Below are 21,097 nucleotides of genomic sequence, written 5' to 3'. Positions count from 1 at the left end.
AAAAATGGGTAAATAATGTAATTTGGTAAAAAACATTAAAAACTACAATTTTCATGTGTTGAGTTTAGAATGAAAGCAATTTTACCTAAATCGCATGATATGGTACTGTCAATAACAAGGAATCAAAAAAGGTGGTTATAATGGGTTTCAATTGGCCACAAATGGCCACGATAGAGCCAAGAGGAACAATTTAGTGTATAGTGAATATTATTGACATTATTAAGGAGCTGATGTTGAAAATTAAAAAATCTGAAAAAAATACACACCTTTGGGAAGTTTCATTCCATTTGCATTAACAGAACAAAAATGGTTGAAAAGCGAAAAGCAAAGTGGCCACAAATGGCCAGGATAGAGACCTGAGGGTTAAAAATTCCTGTACTTTTAGAGATTGTCAGTACAGTTTCATATATACTCTGCTACCTTACAACTACAGTTGCCTTTTAGTGTAAGACATAAGATAGGGAAACCCAACAAGCAATGAGCTGCACCTGGTGATGCTGCTCGTTGTTGAATTCTCTTCATTACAACAACGAGTGGTTGAGGGTTGGGAGAAAGATACAGATAGCTCTAAATCTGTTATTACTACTGTATGCATCAGCAGGGGAACATCTGATACAACATGAAAGGCTTCCCAAGAGCATCATGGGGGATCCCAGAGCATTCCCGGGATATGCAATCATACCAGCATTTTCTGGTTATGCTGCATGGTCTCCATTCAGTTGGATGTGCTCAGGAAACCACTAAAGGGAAGTCAGGAGGAATCCTTATCAGATAAAATTACTTCAACTGGAACCTTTTAACAGAAAGGAGCAGTAGTTGACCCTCCAGGTAAACTGTTTCTAGCTGCTCCTCCCAGGCCTTCCTGGTGGATTTCAGAAGGAGTTTCAGGCCAGAATGCCTGTAATCTGGTTATGCTCCGTGCTTTGATGCAGTACCAAGGTGCTGGTCAGATGCTCAAACTGTTCGCCAGCTTTCACGATCATTGGTTATGTTTGACATGCAGATCAGCTGGCCAATCAAGACTTGAATCTGCTTTTCCAGTCACATCTTTCCCTCATTCATTCATCAGCTCTTGTTGTTGCTTGAAGTACATCACCACTACGTTTTGGGCTTCTACCCACCCCCAGCCCTCAGTGAGCCTCTCCTATAAAAAGATGTGGTCAGACACAGCGTGTTCTTACATTCTTGTGCTTGCTGCCTTTATCTCTTACAGACTTTTTCTTTCAAATCTACGAATATTATGTGTCTAAGTTCGGTTTAGCTCAGAGATATCAACTTGTCACTGGCTCTTCAGTCTTTAACAGCGGGGGGCAGGGTGAAGTGCCGGATTAGTGTGCTTACATAAAAGGACCGTGTCAGGCCAGCTTCTGTGTGTTGTCTATTTTCTCTTGTTCTAGACACCCAGAGATTTATGTCATCTTGTCGTTTATTGGGCTGTGGTGGGCGTCTTTGCTGTGTAATTATGAGGTCTGCTGCTCTTATGGGTTTATGTGCGTAGTGCGGCGAGACACTTCAAAAGAAAACAGATGCAACAGAGAGCTAATTTAGTTGTTTCCTCACTGCCAACGTTCATAACCGTGCACTCAAAATATACTGTATCTTGGCAGGACCCGGTAACCTCTGTGTTCAGCACAGAGCTCGAACACGAGAGAAATGTTTCACACCTCAAACTGTCATACTTGAAGCCCCGCAGAGTACCCAGGTCTAAAGTTAGACCGCTGCTGAGTTGAGGTTAACAAGAAGGCCTGGCTTAATATGTCGAGAGCCAGCGAACATTACTGCACAGGACTTTCTTTGTAACTGGAAAAGGAAAAGATATTTTAGGACCAAACAAACAAGCATTTAGGTGCTAGGTGAGAAAGGTTGAATAAAGGTTGTATAAATATGATGGAATATAGCAAAACATCCTCGAAATGATTTTTAGGCACCTGTGCAGCGCTTTGACTCTGTAGAAATAAATGTAATTTATTCAATTACCATTAGTTTAGATGGTCAGCTGGTTACTAAAGGTAATACAACTATCCTTTAAAGGTCTGTATAAAAAAAGATATATATTTGTTACCTAAGAGCTACAGTGAATGCTGTACAGTAAATTATTTCCACTGTTGTTAATATGCTGCTGTTGTCACACATCTGTTGACACTACACGACCTCTCAGTGTCCTCAGGCTGACCGCACAAGCACTTCTGAAATGCTCTGATTCAGTCGTCTCACCATATCACTTTGGCTCTTGTCCAAATGACTTTGGTTTTTACACCTGCCCGTTTCTTCTGAGAGCCGACCCTTCAGCTGCCATCTAATATATCCCAGACTTTGAAACGGGCCCTCGTTACAAAACGCGACTGCTCACAAGGTTTTGGCTTATCGGTATAAATATTCGAAGATGTTATAATTTATTTCCAAGAGCAAGAATCTAATCTTAGACTTAGACTTAGAGACTTAGAGCTTTTTATTGTCATTGTGCAGTTTCTTGCACAGCGAAATTGGGTAGCTGGACCACAAAGGTGCTAAAGTAAGAAAAAGAGAAACCAATATACATCGAAGGTGGAAAATAAAGAAATAAAGAAATAAATAGAATAAAATAAAATAAAATAAAAAGCAGTGTATATATATATATATATATATATATATATATATATATATATATATATATATATATACATACATACATGTGTGAGTGGAATCTGACAACTGAGGCTGCTCCGGGGATGCTAATGCTATTGTTAGCTTCATTTACAATTTTAGTTGGTCATCTATTATTAAGTGCGAGCGCTGCAATTTACTGTCAGGCTCACTTTAAGTGCTCACCCTTCTTTCACTGTTCGGATGATGCAGACACATTGTTTTCTTCATCTGCAGCAGACAGCTGACATCACATCCTTTTTCTTTATAGCTAACATATTTTTGAAAAGGTCATTCATGCTTCAGTTTGCTCTTGGGTTTGTTGCAGTTTTTCCGAGCATTGCACAGTCTGGCCTTGGGGTGAATTTACTGGAACATCCACTCCTGAGAAGACTGGCAGCTGTCAAGAATGTTTGCCACGTTCTCACTGTCGAATGATGGAAATCAAACTTTTGGGAAATGGACTTATATCCCCACGCAGACGGACGTGCAGCCACAGTAACATCTCTAAGATCATTGCTGATGTCTTTCCTCCGTGGTATGCCTGAATTCTCCCCACGTTCTCATCTCAACATGCAACATACCGACGCTATGTGACAAATCGTTGGTATGTTACGCGATCCGAGGCATGAGAGCGGATCTATAAATGTAAGGTTAGGGTTAAGGTTAGGGTTAGGGCTGTAATAGAAAGCCGCTAAGTGAATAACAGGGGAAGCGCTTCAATTAAGAATCCGGAGCGTCTCGTAAGAATGTGGAAGGGCACCTTTCGCGTTACTGTGACACGTCTCGGCCCGTGACGAATCATCAGTATGTTTTTGGGGTTGTTTTGTATACTGCAAACAGCAAAACTTGTGCTTTTATAAAGGTGGTCCTCCTCGCTGATTTGATCTGATTAGAGGCACCTGGCTGCTGTTTTCCTTCTTCATTTCTATAATGTACTTAGTTTTTCACACAGTGCTTCACATTGTGGTCTAATTTTTGGCAGAGAACAAAATGACGTGGAGTGATATGTCATACTTTGTAGTTCTTCTGAGGTTGTACCTGCCAAGTACCAGGTTACTTTTTCTTATTATGTTGTGACAAGTTTAAAAAAGGGTGTGCTTTGTTATTTAACGTGACTGGAGGTGCATATTTTTCAAACTCACATAGTTGGTGCCAATCATTTTTCTCTTTTTGTTTATCCTTTGCTGTTTAAGATTTTTTTTCTATCAAGTAAAACCTAAAAAAAAATCTTACTTTGTGAACAAAAGGTGCTGCAGATGCACAACAGGAAATCCACAGAGGAAAAAAACAAAACCACAAGCCCAGGATACAAAGAAGAAAAAATCACACTGACAGAAACAGTGAAACAAAAGAGAAAAACTACCATCGAAATACAGTTTATGTTTCTACATACTGCCCTGTATTAGAGCTCCAACCCACTACTGGAGGCCTCCCCAACACATGCACTGGTCTCCTTTTTTGAATAACACTTGTTTAAACACACAGTGTGCACACTTGTATAAAAGAAAAGTGTTTATTTGTAACTAATTTCAAAAGAAGAAGGCCTACAGTATGATCTTTGGGTGGAGATGAACAAAATACATTGTGCAGGAAAAAAGAGAACATGCATGAGAAAGAGGAAACCATCAGTTTTTAATATGACGTTCACTGGATTCAAGTAACAACAAAGCACTCAAATACTCATAACATCTAACCAAAGGCTTAAGAAAAGCTTTTAGTACATTTGGGTTTCATAATCTTTTTTTTGCTCTTTTAAAAATCTGAAAAATTCTTTTCTCATACATTTGCTCCACAGGCAAAGCAGCGTCATAGCTGTGAAGAAATCTTCACAAATGACTGGCCTGCAGCACCAGAATACATTTTACAGCTTGTTTCGCATGTTCATTGCCGTTGCCAGTGTATTAGAGCGGTCCACGCTGGAACCAGTTCACATACCACTTGAGTTGTAACACAGTCAACAAACACGGTATAGAGTGGTCTCGGAGGACTTTGCTGTCTTGCAGATGGCTAAAACTTTATATGCACGTTGTGTTGTGGTTTATAAATGTGTTTGTTTGTTGCCTTATATTTTTGTTTTAACAAGAAGTGGGCTCAGTGCGAGATCTCACCACAGGACACGCTGCACAAGCTGCGCCCGTGCGTCAATACAGAGCCGCTACCACGACATAACAATTCCAAGCAGTTCTCTCACACTCAAGTGGCACAGATACATATAATTTTTCTTTGTGGAGCTTACATAAAATACAAAAGCAGATACTTTTATGAAGATGCAAGCTAGACAGACATCTTTCATGACTGGTTGCTCTTTTTAAACGGGGATTCCACAGATTCTACATGTCAACGTTATTTTTCAAGGTGCTATGAAGTGCTGATGTTTAGGTGAAAACAGTATATCTCCTGTGTTTGAAGGCTGGAAGCACTGGAATACATTATTTTTGCTTAGGCTATAAGTATGATGCATTTTTTGTCAGGACGGTAGACTTCAGGATTAGGCAGTATCCAGTTAATGTCTGGATACTTCCAAACTGGAAGGTACTGACATGTCTGTTGTGTCCACAGGGAGAGAAGGGTGATACTGGGCCAACTGGTGCTGCTGGAGCTCAAGGTGCCCCGGTGAGTTGATAATGATTTCATGCATTAATATGTATTTGTACATAAACAGTTGACTCAGTGCTGTTGTTGATTTTAAACTGACAAGTTTTGAAGGAAAGTGCAATCAGGGCATTAACACAAGAGCTGAAATTAATTGCAGCTTTTAAACACTGCTGTGTGCTAGTAAACACACACACACACACACACACACACACACACACACACACACACACACACACACACACACACACACACACACACACACACACACACACACACACACACCAGGAAACAGGAGATGGTAAAAGCTGATTTAAAGCTCTGTGCTTGAACATGGAGCAGTCAGGTTACTCATCTATTTTACGGGGGCAGTCACTTCATCGTGGAAGTCACTTTCTCCCAATAAAAAGTCTTTTATCTACTTGCCGAACAAATTTACTGCATCTCATTGATTAATGTTGATTATATTTCTCATCGAGCAGTCCATCCTGGATACAGACTCTTGTGTAATCAAAGTAATCAAATCAGTTAAACTCAACTGAATCGATCATTTTTTACAACTAATTGAAGGTTAGATTTGACGCAGCTCCAGAAAATACCTTGAGCTTCATTCACAAACTGAGTGCAATCAGTGTTCCAGCATTTCACTTGCAAAACTGTCAGTCATCAAAAGTTTCTAACATGAGTTTCTTTGTATAAACACATTTAGAACTGCCTGAATATATATATATATATATATGTACTGTATATACAAGTGCATTTAAAATAATTAAAAGGCCCAGAAAAGTGTTTTTCACAACTTCCTGTTTCTATATTGATTACACTTAAATTGACATATACGTACATTACACATATATTTAAATGTCTTTTTATTTTAATGATTAAGGGTTATAACTCGAGAAATTCAGATATCAAGTATCAAATTATTCGAATATTTCCTAAGATTAATCAGATCAATCAAATACCGAGATATCCACCACTGAAAAGTATTATAATTTAAACACTCAGTACTTGGTTGGATTAATATGATTAGTAAACCCGAGAAATTCAGATGTGTTTCTAAAACAACATATCTGATGTTTTAGAAAGCGACTGCTGTTTTAATGGTCATATGGCATTAAATCCATCTTTTACGTCAATGACACAAGACAGACGCCAATTATCAGCGCCGGAGAAGACAAACGAGAAAGCACGGCCTCTCTTTTTTCTCAGTGTCCTTCTTTCTCTAATTAATTTGTAAAATTCTGTCGGTTACGACTGTGCAGAAATTGATAGACTGCTGCAACAACACCTACTCGCTCTGTAGCCGCCATTTTTACTTCCGTAAACAGAGTGCGTTGTGTGTGATGTCTTCTTTTGCGTGGCCGCTTTGAGGGCCGTGAACTGTTCACACTAGAGCGCGTTTGCTGTCACATTTTATTCGCAGGCTGAACAACCAGACAAAAAAAATCGGATTTGATGAAAAATCGGAAATGAGCATTAGGACCTGCAGTAGCCTTATTGTAATCCAGGCATATGTGGACATCCTGAACCAATGGGAACTGAGCACACACCTGTGGTTCTGGTATTTAGAACTAAAGTGAAATGGAGAGGAAGTCCACCAACCATTTACATGTTAGTGTCATGGGTAAAGCCGACACGTGCATTCTGATGTGGGTGTCATTATTTTCAGGGCAGTGGTGATGACACTGCCTGTGATTGTCTGATGGTTATAACTGCAAACTAACGAGAGTCCAGCCTGATTTAATATTTAAGCACTTCATCAGCAGGGCTAGTGTTCCATCATACTGTGTGAGTGTAAGCATAAACTAAAACGAACGGTCAGATTCTGCAGAACGGAATAAAGGTAACTGTAGTCTTTACCCGCAGACAGATGCTGTAGTCCTGTTATAACGTCATGTGATTAGTCTCACTGTCACCCACCACCTTATTTTGTTTGTTCGACATGTGAAGCAAGGCGCGAAACAACTTTCTGCTCCTTTCTGGCTCTGCTAATGGCCAAGATGTAAAAAAGAACATGAAATTAGTACTTGAGCCCAGAAAGACATCAGAAAAGTGTTCACTGAGATCGGAGATCCAAGGAGCTGTGGGTCATCTCTCACAAACAAATGAAAAGTGAAAAGTCCATTTTCAGCCGCTGCTTTGGCCCCTTTTGCTAATTAGAAAGAATGCTGGTTCACAGCACTTTATTCATATTTTCACCCCAAATTCTGTTTATACATGTTTGCTTTTATAACACGTCATTTAGATTTATACTTACTAAGGTGCATATTTCATGCGTGCTTGTGTTATTTGCTGTCTGCTTCATGCAGCAGTCTCCTATGGGAGCCAGTTTTTTTGAAGCTTGAGCCATATTTCAGAATTAAAGCCAGCGTACATCGCCCTTTGAGCTTTTTTCTTTAATCATTTTTTTCTACTTGCTCAAATCCATGTATTAAATATAAATTCCAACTCCACAACAGCAAGACACCAGAATGAGCCCTTTTTATTTTCATTTTAGAGCCAACAGAAACACACATACAAACAATCTTACTGCCGTTTTATGGACTTTAGTGACTTTATTGCAGAGTTAGGTGTAATGGATTACCATGTAGTACTAGCTTTTACTGTTAAATTTACAAATTGGGCGTGTTTGTAGCTTGAATATACTTTTATATGAGGCAGTGAGGAAGACAGAAATACACTCGGGTTTATTTATATGGGAAGTTTACAAGTTTACTTGAAAAACAATCTCAGGCTGCTGTAACATCCTGTAGCTCCTCATGTTTGCACTTCTACATCCTACGTCTGTAAATGTAAATGAGTGGTAAAACTCATCACTGCCACACCCCACAACCACACACTCACTTCCACTTTTTAACAGGACACATATACACACAAAGTGTGAAGCTAGTTTTTCCACAGCTGCCAGTGCTGATATCCAGACACCAAGTAGCATTTTGCTGATGCATTGCTTGCAAAAAATCTATTGCAGTGGATACCCACATTTACAAGTGAGCACACACTGCAGGCAGTATCGCGTGCTGAACAGCTCCCCACTGCTTCCCAAAGCCAAACCCTCCCTTCCTAATCAAGCTGGTTTTCACATGCAATGCTGCTGAATGTAGGTTTTATTATTGTAAGTAGTTTTACCATGCTGTGTTGTCCCAGTAGTTAGCCTTATAACAGAGGTCCTGCACAGAACTGTCTCCATGTCCATGTTAAGCTGTCTGATTACCACACAGTCTTAGCTATAGACACATAAGATCTTTAGTGATGACAGCTGGGCTCAAGGTGATTTTCTTTCGTCTTCTTTGGCTGAATAAATAGGATTGTTTGTGAGTTATAGGATGCTTTCATTAAAATTTATTGGAACTTTGCTCTGCTCGGAAACTAGCTAAAAACTCTATATTAGACATACAAAGCTTCTCTGAGCTTCTGTGTGGTCAGAATGTGAAGTCATGTGAAGTCAAAAGCAAAGTAATTTATCACATACTTAAATGAATCTGGCTCCTAATAAGAAATAGTTCAGTTAACCAACCATCAGGTCAACAGTTAAAGAGTAATGTGCTTCACTCTCCTCCTCCTGATTCACCAAACTCATCCTCCCACTTTGGTGACCTGACCTTCGGTGTTACTCAGCTCCACTACCCCAGAATCCAGCTTTAGGTCCTTTTCTAGATGCCAACGTCTGTTCTAAAATGATATTCATTCATTTTATTCATATATTTACAGAGCAAGTACAGGCAGTACTGTTGTACCCAGTGTTTGACCTTTAATCAAAGGAAGACCTGTCAAGTACAAAAACATGAATCTCTCTATCATAAAGGTTCATCTGAAACAGAACTTGGTACAATTCTCAGACACTGAAATCGATGCTGTACTTGAGGAAATTTTAAAAAGGCGAGCAAGAACGAGTGCAATACTATGCTGCAAGTTAGGCGTGATTCTCCAACACATGTCTCTATGTGGTATCGGCTTGTTTTTCCTGTTCCAGCTGTGAGATTAGAGCTGTGGATACTGTGGTTACTAACATACGAATCTAATCTCTGTGCACCTGCGATATATCAAAGCTGTTTGGGCTACAGCACTTCTTCTTGTCTCTCAGTTCATCTGTCATTCCACCCTTTCCCTGTTTGGCCCTCTGCTCACCTCAAGGTGAAAGTATGATGGTGTTTCAGGCTCGCGGCATTGTTGAAAGATGGATGAGAATGATGAATGTTCTAATGCAGGACCCGCTTCACTCTTTGTGTTTATGTATTGGTTTTTAAGGTTAGAGTACTTGTTGTCACCCTGACCATCTTATTGGTACCTTAACTCTTTCCCTCTTGAATGCCTGTTAAAGTTATTGTCTAATGTGGTCTTTATCGGGGAAAGAGTTAAACCAGTTGCTGAAATACTAAAACATTTCCATGTAGAAAGATTAGGAAAGATGACAGGAAGCAAACAGGATTTGTTTTTGATTAGATGGCCCTGATGTTGTCTCTGAATCAAAGCCTGTATGTCACACACCTGCCTGTGTCCACATTTATCAGCCTTATTTTACACAGCTGACTCTATTACACACTTACACAACCACAACTAATTTATCTGCATCAGTAAAGATTCACACTGGGAATCCAAAGTATGCTGATACACCAGTGTACACTTAACAGGTGGGAAGTCAATGCTTCAATAATTCTGCATTTCTTTAATCAGAGCACTGTGTAACGTAACCACCTAGTGATAATTACCTCAATCAGGTTAAATTATTATATCTACAAAGTTTTTTCCAAGCAGAATCCAAGAACCGCAATTTCTTTCTATTAGCTGTAGTGGAAGATGAACACCAGCGTGAGCTGAATGCTTGAATGCTGAAACGTGAACAGTTGCCTCCTGCGTATGCAGACAGCTGTAGTGACAGCAGCAGAACCTTATTTGAGCTGGACAGCTTACGCTTGAGCTCTGAAACAGCAGTTTACAAAAAAGGTCTCTATTCAAGATCTGTTCGCCTGCTCGGTCTGGAGCTCTCACTCATTCTGCAAAGGCTTTAACAAAAAGAGCCTAACAGACGGAGCTCAAGGCGATCGTTCTGTCAGCTGCTCTTTCTGATGACACACAATTTTCAAGCTAAACTTTCAAAGCCAGTGATGATGAATCACTAAGATGGTGAGAATACAGGAACATTTGGAGCAATATATATGTCCTCTATACAATTTACATATCAGCAGTGGAATTATTTAGAAAACTGTCATAACAAAGCCCATATTTCATCATCGGACACTGGCTCCCACCTTTTCACAGTTTCAAATACAAACTTGATCTTTATTTGACATCTGTAGACAGTTACTACATCATTGTCACATTACCTTTGCATGTAAATGTTTTGAACGAAACTAAAATGCGGTTCACTGAAGCTGAGCTGAAGACTAAATACAGCTTTATGTAATCATGTCCTTCTGTTACTGTAATCCACAGGGGGTGCGGGGACCTCCTGGTGAACCAGGTCTACGGGGACCTCTGGTAAACTCTGAAACTAACTTGTGTCAGAACTGTTGGTGACACAAGTTGGTGACCTTAACTCATTTCTTGTGTTCTTGCATTTAGGGTGAAAAGGGGTTGCCTGGCCCACAAGGTCCCCCTGGAATAAAGGGAACACTGGTTAGTATGACATCTCTTTTCATTTGCTTCCACTTTTTAAAATGTTTCTTCAAGTATTCACAGCAAATTAGGACATTGTTAACTAATGAACATCCCTCAGGTCGCCCAGTAAATCACTGAGGGATATGATTAGGGTAGCCACGTTAAATAAAAAGGTTTCAGAGACTAGAGCACATTACCTTTTAAATAAAGTCCCTTGCATGCATTCTGCCTTTAAAGCTCTTCTAAGATTTCTGATTGCATACGCCAAATACACAAAAATTCCTTATAAAGTGGTAGATGTTAGCTTGAATGCTATCTTTAATATGTTCACTTGAAACCTGATGCATGTTAAGGTCAGTGATGACCCTCTCCGTATGGGCTACAGCATCAACTTTGCAACTGATCAATCAAGTTGTCTGAGTATTCAGTTAGCATTAGCCCAGAAGCTAGCTAATGCTATCCAAGAAGCTAGCTAATGCTATTAAAAGCTATCACTAGCAAACCAGCATGACAAATAATGGATTGCATTTATAAAGCGCTTTTCGAGACCCTCAAAGTGCTTTACAATTCCACTAGTCATTCACACACTGGTGGAGGCAAGCTACACACAGCTGCCCTGGGGCAGACTGACAGAAGCGAGGCTGCCATATCACGCCATCGGCCCCTCTGGCTATCACCAGTAGGTGAAGTGTTTTGCCCAAGGACACAACGACCGAGACTGTCCGAGACGGGGCTCGAACCGGCAACCTTCTGATCAGAAGACGAACTGCTAACTCTTGAGCCACGATCGCCCCCAAATGTAACCTGCAACAGTAACTTGGTTGCTTACCATTTGTTGCAGAAGATAATTTTATATAAACACATTTTTTTCCTCACGCAAAGTTGCGACACACAACAACATGATTGGTTAGTTGCAATGTTGAGCCTGGTGGTTAATAAAATGATGCAGGAACAACACCAACACAAGAATGTCAGATACACCATATATAAAATTGTTCTCCAAAGTTTTGGCAATTAGGGGATAAATGCTCTAATCATTTAAACTGATACACAGCTGTTTAGTATTCTTACACAAAAGACCTTATTGCTGTTCTTTTAAAAATATAGGGTTGCAAACCTCAGAGTTTAAGATATTAATACCACAGTGAACATAGTTCCTTAGGCTACCTTGTAAAAGTGCAATCACAGCAAAACATTTGTCTTAGCTTTTCTCTCGTCTATAGGGTCTCCTACTTTTAGAATCACAGTGTCCAACATCATTTTTTCACCATATGTGTCTGCAAAACAAAATATTTTGGACTCAGAAGGAGTCTTTGTGCAGTTTTATGTGTGCCATCTCCAGAACACTACCATCCCTGCGGTGAGCTCATAATGAGATCATTAATTTAGCCATGAATCCTTATGATTCCATTCATTGATTTATTTGGCAATACCATTAAGGCTGCAAGTGCCTGTTGCTGTAGACCAAAAGTCAGACCAGCATGTGCTGTGGGTTATAGCTGTACACACAGTATGGAGACCCCCCCCTCTGGAAAACAAGATTACATACAGAGAAATGCAATTACAGCAGAGCTTGGAGAGCACACGCTGCTCAGTGATAATGGCTGGACACGTTGTTCACAGCTTTGTCACCCTCCTATGGCCAGAGTGGGACAGTACAGCTGGAGGGAGTGAAGGAGGGTCTCAGTGAATCGTGCTGAGACCTAAGGACACATCTACACTGCAGAAAACTGAATCAGAAATGAGATTAATGGCAGATATTTTCTGTATCAGTTCAGCATTGGTCTGGTTTTTGCAGACTGCTCTACAATGTGAGGCTGCACAAAGGTCACCTTTCCACAACCACGAGCTTCATCTTTGAGTCTTCATCCTCCTCTTTCTATTTGTGTCAGTACAACAGAACCCAGCTATGACGTTATGCCTGCAGTGGGCCTCTGACTTATCTGACACGCACAACACATACACACACATACACGCACACTGAGTCAAGAGGGAGGAGGAAAGTGTGTGGGCGGGATGAGCCACCCCTTGTAACTAGGCAACCACATACATTCTTGTGATTATAAAATATACATAGATTTCAAACTTACTGTTAGCTGACCCAGCTGACGCCCATTATATTTGGCATTTCCAATGTGCCTGTTTGTGCTTTGGCTCCTTATATATCATGTACAGTCATATGTTTCCTCCAGCTCGCTGGATAAGTAAATACATTCAGGTAGCCTCTGGTTGTGACAGGTGAAGTACCTTAAGCCTGCATTCTTTCCCACTGGCCAGGTGGGGATAATATTTGAGATGTTCCAAAAGAAAAATGTCATTCCCTGACTGGTGGGCACTGGTTTTGGAGGTTGCTGGCTTGCTGGACAAAATCTTTGCACAGAAGGTGCTGCACCAAAAACCTCCTTGTTCCGGTTGCGAGCAGAGTTGCAGGGTTGCCACTAGATTTTCATATTTGTCCGCAAACACACAGTAACTCTGAGCTGACAGGGAGTAAAACTTGAAAAAGTGACACAAATGCTTCAGTTTGCACACTTCTCACAGTGATAGTACAGACAGGAGTTTGCTGCTGGATGTAGAAAAGGGCGTTTGCATTCAAACAATAACTGCAATCACATGCTGGTGACCAAACCAATCACAAGGAAGAGTTTGCCAACCGACTGGGGAACATTTTTCCCAGCAACAGGTGGATAGCTGGGGAAAAATAGGGTAAAGAACTGGTCTCTAAGCCCCTGTGACTGGGGCCTTATTCACTTGTTGGGGGGTTGTCCAACTTCAGGGGCTGCATCCTCCTGAGGCTGTCCAGATTCGAAGGCTGCTCCAAATGCGACCAACAAATGCGTCCTTCATTTCCCCAGATTTGAAGGATGTGTCGGGTGTATCCTCCATGGCCCAACATATCCCAGAATTCATAGCGCAGCCCAGCCAATTCCAGTTTCCAACAACAGCGGCAGCTACATAGTTTTAATATTACTCTTATTTCTCTTTCTGGGTCACAAAATAAACTTTTAAGATATTTTCAGGCGAGAATGTAGCTGTGTAAACTTCAAATATCTGCTCAGTTTATCAAGACATCACATATTTGCAAAAGTGCTCCGACGTTTTCGGAGACGTCTGTTACCCACCAGCTTGATAGCTGACTGGGAGGTTGAGGCTCACTCGAGCCGGTGAGAACAGCGAACTCCCGGCACATCGTTTTCAGACCCCCCGTGGTCTTTGGCTACTCAGGTTAAACATGATATATAAGTCACTCAGATAACTTACAAATGTTGTTGTTTGGCTATTTTTAGTGTTTTATTTGTTCCTGGGTAAGAGATTAAAGTTATAGTTTTCACACAGCTGAATAAACATCAAGCAGAAAACTGATTAAACAGAAGTGTGAGATGCTCGAGAATATACTCCGGTGTCCTGTTATATTTTAGATAGCAAGGAGCAGACGGCTGATGGCCCACGTAGACCACGAAGGCCGGGCCCTCCGAAGGATGCGGATTGCGACATAACTAAAATCACCCCCAATGCACCCATCATTATGTTTGCATTTTACAAAGTATCCCAAATTTTGGGAATTGGGTTTGTGAATTTAATCTATCTCCTGTGACATCAGCATATCCACGTGTAATCACTGCTTTTTACATTAAATGGATGATCCAGAAAATATGGAGAAACTTAAATAATACAAAGTAAAACATCAAATTTCTATTTGACAATAAACAGATATTTACTGGAATAGCATAACACATAACAGAGTTAGAAACAGATCAATTCCAGCTCCATTTCTGCAGCCTGTATCTGCAGACACACACGAATCAGCAGTAAGAGTGATAAGTGTATTGGGTATTTTTTTTGCCTTTTCCTATCTTGACTGTTAATAAAAGAGCTCTGTGCTGCCTGTTCCTCCCTTACAGTCTGGCATATTTCAGGACAGTAGAATTTATTTGTGTGTGTTTTTTTTCCTGTTGTGAAGGCATGTGGGAAGATAGAGCAGCTAACACACAGCTTCAAGCTGCGCTCTTGATACAGCAGAATGCTTTGTTGAATATGCAAACTCTGTGTGTGTTTACGCACACCACTGTCCAAATGTAGATGCCCCTGTGTGTGTGTGTGTGTGTGTGTGTTTCTGTGAGTGGACCTGAGCCATCTCATTTCTCCCTCAGTGCCTCCTGACTAAGCCGTCACGCACTCTGTCACATTCAGCCCAAAGCGCTGTGTCTGTCTCTTTCATCTCATTCTCTCTCTCTCTCTCTCTCTCCTCCTCCTTCCCTTGCTCTCTCACCCCCATCCTGCTCCCCCTTCCCCTAATGTTTGTCTCCATCCAGGGAGCCCAAGGGCCCCGGGGGCCGCCTGGCGAGATCGGCCGAGATGGTCCCAAGGTCTGTGTGTTGAATGTTTTAATTAGTTATTATGCTAATGGTCTGCTACTCCCCAGCCGCTCGGCTATTCTCAGCCCGTTCTGATGTTGCACCCTTCCTCTCCTCTTGATGTTCCCGTGGAGAAAAGTGCATTTTTCTAAGCAGGAGTCAAAATGTTTGGAATCAGTGTGTAGGTGTTTCTGAATAAATGCCAAAGATGGTTCATACTTTTGACTCTTAATGTGCAGATACTCAAATTTCTTTACAGCAAAGACATTTGTGCAAAATTAGGCTTCACACTATGAACTCATTTAGGTGCTTATACACAAATTACACAAGCCTAATTGCTATTGCACTTGTGTAAAGTTGGATAATTTCAAAGAGACAAATTCAAACCAGATTGTTCAAAATAAAAAAAAGATTTTTTTTTTAACTTGTGTGAAAAAGCTTCAGAAATGAGATCAGTCTGAAGCCCCTCACAGAGACCAGCACAGGGGGCATGAGGACACGTTCATATTTCTCTGACCTTGAAATGCATATTTCCTAGCCCTTTGGAATTTGTATACTCAGCACAGCATGCATGGCACAAAGATGGAAGGAAAGGAGGGGGTAGAAGATGATTTCATGCATATGAAGGTGAAAATGGCCTCTTTGCTGTTGTGCTGAGCAGGAAAATGCTGCTTGATAAAGTGGTCATTCCAACCTATCTGTAAGGCAACATAAACAGACATTAGTCAATGAGATTAGACTTGTATCGTTGAAGCAGTCTGTACTGAGCCCAGTATATTTGTTGTAAAGGCTTACATGCACAGTGAATGCAGGTGAAGGCCTCCTTGCCTTCGCATCACCCGATTAAATTCCTGCAAATTTCCGAGGGCCTCTTAATATACCAGGAACACGTGATGAGAAACGAGGAGCTGGGGTTGGACAGTCTTCTTAATTTGTATTGATTCAGGGGCATCTGTTAGTAGAAATTGTTTGAGGTTCATAATCATGTTGTTATAGATGTAAGTATGCATAGCATGAGCTATTTATTGAGTTCTCCTTTCACAAAGCCAGATATGTTGTGCTGCCATGTTTCTAAAGTAGTAACTGATCCTTGAGAGAAACTTTTACACGTTAACTTAAAGATTGAATTTAATTTTAAATCCCTGCCAAACAGCACAAGTCTGAGCCGTCTCTCACTCGTCAGTGTGACAGTATGAACGCTTAGACGACTATAACCAAATCACTGTTCTGCTTGAAAACAGAGCAATTTTCAACCTCACCAGTGGATGTGACCGCGAGGTCTAAGATTAAGTTTAAATTCATCAATCAAGCTAAACAGATGACTGAGTTCATTTGTTACTGTGCTATACTCAAGCACAGCTGTGGCAGTGATTACTATAGTAGAGGTACAATGGGAAAGCAATATTAGTGTTAGCTAGTTTTACTGTTAGCCACTGTAGATGCCTACAGCACACACCTCTTATATATTAACATTTTAAGCACAAAAATGACCAGGAAACTGTAAGATTCTGAGAAAGGTTTGAATATCACGCTTCTCTCTATTTTTTTAAATATAGGATGGCAATGTGAAGTGTGAAAATGTAGTCATATAAATTATGCACATTGTATCCTTAAGAAAACATAAGGCTCCCTAAAAAGGAAGCAACTTTTGTAGTTTTGCTTGGTGAAGCTTCCAAACAGAAGGTGCAGCACATAAAAGCTCTTTCAGCTAATTCAGTTCTGCGATTGAAGACGGCATAAAAGTAAGTGCAATCAACTCCATATCGACCAGCTGCAGCATTAAAATAGTGCTTGCAAGCAGCACAGTGTTTGTAATATTCAAATTCCCACATTGGCACTGACAGCGATGCCGTTGTGGTGCTTGGAAAAGCTCTCTGTCCTCTAAATTTAGTCAGACACTTTTGTGATGTGCTACTCTGATTGGCACAGCTGGTTAACAGGGAAGAGGACAGTAATGGGACTGGCTGAGAGGATTATGATGAATCACTGTACTGTGTGATTTATATTCACCTTCACTCATCTCCTTTGCAGCATGTGCTGCGCTGCAGCTATACGAATGCAAATAGCAGCCATGCACTGATGTGCCCTCCATGACCCTTGTGCCTGTCTCGATCTTCAAAAACTGCATTAGAGCTGAGAATGTGGGTAACAGATGACCCTCAGGCGTACGCTCAGACGAATGTTGTGTGTGTTTCATTTAGGGGAACTGTGGAGATCCAGGAGTGCTTGGTCCTGTTGGTCCACCAGGCCTGACGGTGAGTGGAGTGCTACCTTTGTGTTAACCATTTTAATATAATTTGAACAGTTATTAAAATGTTGAGGCAGCATTGTGGCTACATCCTCTTACATCTGCTTAACTTTTCTAATCATGTGATACTAATGGAAAAACATGAGATACTGCAGTGACATGACTGAATTGCTTTGTAAACGCATTACATTTGTATTTTAAATACAATGTTACATTTAAGAGAATAACATTACCCTGACTCTGGTATAACATTAAAGTTAGAATAACCAGGCTAATGATTGTATGATGCATTTTACTGACATGAGATCATACATATGTACAAAGTTGGTAATGCTGCAACTCAACAACTTTGACCCAGTTACATGTGTCTGTAGGGTTGACTCAGTCTCTGTTTTTGGTGCCAGCTTTAACAGTAAGCAACGTTATCCTAGAAAACAGAGCGCTGATCACCAATATTAACATTTTTCTCTTTAGTTCGTTATATTCACAGTTCTTTAAAAGTCACAATTTTATTTAATATCAATATTATATCACCATATTATTGCTAATGATATTGATTTTAGCTAACAGTAAACCAATGTAATGACACAAACCAAAGTTAACCAGCATTTACTTTCTACACTAACAGCCAACAGTTAACCAGTAGTTCGTTTTGGAGCTTCCTTAACTAAGGCATTGCTTACTTCATCATCTGTGTGACAACTTTATTGTCCTTACGGGCTCAGGTCAGGTATACAGCATCTAAACTGGTCTGCCAGCTGTTTGCAAAATATTAGCTGAGAGCAGTTGTGTGAGTGTCTCACATGATGATAACAATGGTGTTCATGGGATATGGAGAAAAATTCAAATGAATGTAATTGCAGTGCTTAACAAACTTATTGGACCAGGACCCAGTGTAAAGTTTATCCATTACAGCTGGCCTAAATCAAGAGGATCGTAATTACCAAAATATTTTTTTCATTAAAAAAAATTTAAATTTACTGTTTTACAAAAGAAATGCAAAAAATAATCTTTGATTAAGATGGAGTTATTTCCTGCATCCATAAAAGGAAAAAGTAATGTTAGTTGTTGAATCTTATGCTAAATTATTTTCTGACTTCTTAGAGAAGTCTGCTGTATTAGTTCAAATGCAAGTGTAAAAACGGGAATTCAGTTTGAAATTCCTCACAAAATGGTAAAATGTGAAGAACTCCCTGAAAGGGAGAAAGTCCGCACTGAAGCACTTTTGGATCATGGATTGTCTTTGACACACAGTGTCTCACAGTGTGGTCAAATATGCTTTGGAGACTGGTACTTACAAAATGCACCAAGAAAGAGGCAGAAAATGAAAGCTGACTGAAACAGATATCAAGACTGTAAGTAACAGAGACAGAAGGAAGACCACTGCTGATCTTCAGGCAGAGATAAATGTGTCTGGATCAGAGTCTGAGAAAGTCTTCACAATGACCATAAGCAGATGACTGAATGAACAAGGCTTCAAGGGAAGAACAGAGAGCACCAACACCGGAGGGTAGATGACTGGAAGAAAGTACTCTGGATAGACAAGTTCAAGTTTGAAGTCTTTGGTCAGCATTGTCGCGCTTATGTCGACAAAAAAGCCGTTTATGTAAACAGCGAGAGCAAATTAGTGAAAACTGAAGGTATAATGAACCAGAAGGTCTACCACAGCATCTCAGTGCATCATGGAATGCCCTCCTAGTTTCAAACTGAAGGTCATGGTACATATACCAAAAAGACAAAGACCTCAAGCGTACTTCAAAGCTTTCCAAAGACTATTTGACCAATAAAAAGGAACACTGGAAATGATGGACTGTCCAAGTCAAAGTGTGACTTGAATCCACAGATTTGAGATGCAATGGATTCAAAGATAGCACACAAGCCAGCGTCCGGGAACAGCTAGGAACTATTTGGACCTTAATAATAAACGATACTATCGAAAGTCCATAAAAACGCTGCCAGAGTAATGACAGCTGTTATCAAGGCCAAAGGAAGGCATGTAAAATATGAACTTTTATGGTTATTATATGTAAATAAGGACTGCTTACTTGTTTCATTTTGTTATTTGCCTAATAAATAATATCATTTTCAGTTTTAAACAATTCTTTTTTCTTTCTAATATATTTGGGGTTTCTTGAATGTTTTTATGACAGGTGGTCTAGTAAATCTGTTAAGCACTGCCATATCGCATCATTCTTAGCGTTGCTAAAAGGCCATTTTAAGCATTTTCTGTTATTTTTTTGGTTTTTTAGTCGCTGTTGGGTCTATTAACACTTTTTGTTGTTTTATTATCTTGACATGTCCCCATGACCTGTTCTGCAGACTCCTGCTGAGATTAAATACAAAAACATGATGATAGATGATACGTCTGTTGATCTGCACAAGTATAAACATTAACACACTGCCTGATATTCAGGACTCGAGTGTGCTTATGTGTGTCCTGCGGCACAAGTGGACTCAAAATTGTACAATAATGCTAAATGTATTTATTACTTCATCAGTTTACATCTCACATTTCTATGAATAGTTTAGTGTTTAAATGAATTCAGTTCATGAAGAAATTATTTAGGGGATAAGTTTTAAAAAAAGACAATCGACTTCACCAGTTTTTTTAACCAAGGGCTCAATCCACATGTCCATGCTTTGCTTGTAGCATTGTGGACTTAACAGGCCAATCTATTCACGGAGTTTTCACAAGAAAATGTTTATAATATATCTGTGTTTTTGAAGCATGAAGGAAACCTGACCAAGTAGTTTTGCTTCCTAATCCTAAACCTAAGAATTCGGTGTTTGAGGTTCAAACACAATAGCAACATAAAGTGAAGTTTCATCTGTGTTTGCCTAACACAAAGATACAGCAAACATTACAATATTTGCACAATCTCCCAGTTCCAGCAGTTCCAGCCTACATAAAGGTGACGGTCTGATAATTCAGCATGAACCCAGATTCCTGCTGTCAGCCTGTACTTATTTCACCAGCCTGGATCTTCCTGCTGAGTGACAGCAGCACTTTTTATGTCGCTTGTTCGTTAAGCAACATGTTACTGAAGAATTACGCCCACAAATGTCAACCGTTTAAAAAAAGAACCCAAGTTGTCTTTGCTGCTTAATTACAGGTACCTTTGTTATTTCCAAGGTGTCATCCTTCAAAGCACAATTTGCTTCAGCATTTTAGAAATGATAATTTCACAAGCAAAGGAACACTTGAAATGTCTTCACTCAGATATCTTTATAAGCCACGTTTACCCACGCTGATGATTATCTGGAGCCCGAGGTACCTATTGACCACTTTCCAAAGATCCTGGCTTTAATGTGTCGGCTCTGTGCTGGATACCAAACAATCACAGACCTGGTTTACATTCTCTGCATCTTTTCTTTTCTCCCACATCAATGAAATGTTCACCCTCTCAGGGATCAAGTGGAGAACCAGGCGTTCCAGGGCTGCCAGGGGCCATGGGTCTGCCAGGGTTCAAAGGTCATAAGGTGAGAGTCAACTCTTGTAATTACATACAAAAAAACATGGTTTATTTGTCCATAATGAAGTCTTGAAAAGGCAGCAGAGGCAGCACTTGATGAATGATTTATGGCTCTAACTGTCAGGAGCTTACATGATTTACAAGCTGTACTGTGGAAATGTTGACAGCGTAACATAATACATACTTGTTGATGTATTATTCAT

The 21,097-nt window shown here is 40.1% G+C and overlaps 1 protein-coding gene across 1 annotated transcript in view; it reads left to right on the top strand.

Moving 5' to 3' along the window:
* The window catches only part of si:dkey-225n22.4 (collagen alpha-1(XXI) chain), a 58,820-nt gene that overhangs the window by 23,874 nt on the left and 13,849 nt on the right, over positions 1-21,097 (top strand). The window contains exons 18-23 of the mRNA XM_063483956.1: positions 5,185-5,238; positions 10,654-10,698; positions 10,783-10,836; positions 15,132-15,185; positions 17,375-17,428; positions 20,830-20,901. Coding sequence (XP_063340026.1) covers positions 5,185-5,238; positions 10,654-10,698; positions 10,783-10,836; positions 15,132-15,185; positions 17,375-17,428; positions 20,830-20,901 — 333 coding nt within the window. The remainder of the gene's footprint in view (positions 1-5,184; positions 5,239-10,653; positions 10,699-10,782; positions 10,837-15,131; positions 15,186-17,374; positions 17,429-20,829; positions 20,902-21,097) is intronic.

This window comes from Pelmatolapia mariae, linkage group LG9, assembly GCF_036321145.2.
Source record: "Pelmatolapia mariae isolate MD_Pm_ZW linkage group LG9, Pm_UMD_F_2, whole genome shotgun sequence".
NCBI lineage: Eukaryota > Metazoa > Chordata > Actinopteri > Cichliformes > Cichlidae > Pelmatolapia > Pelmatolapia mariae.
Note: the sequence above shows the minus strand (reverse complement) of the source record. Positions and strands in the feature narration are given on the sequence as shown.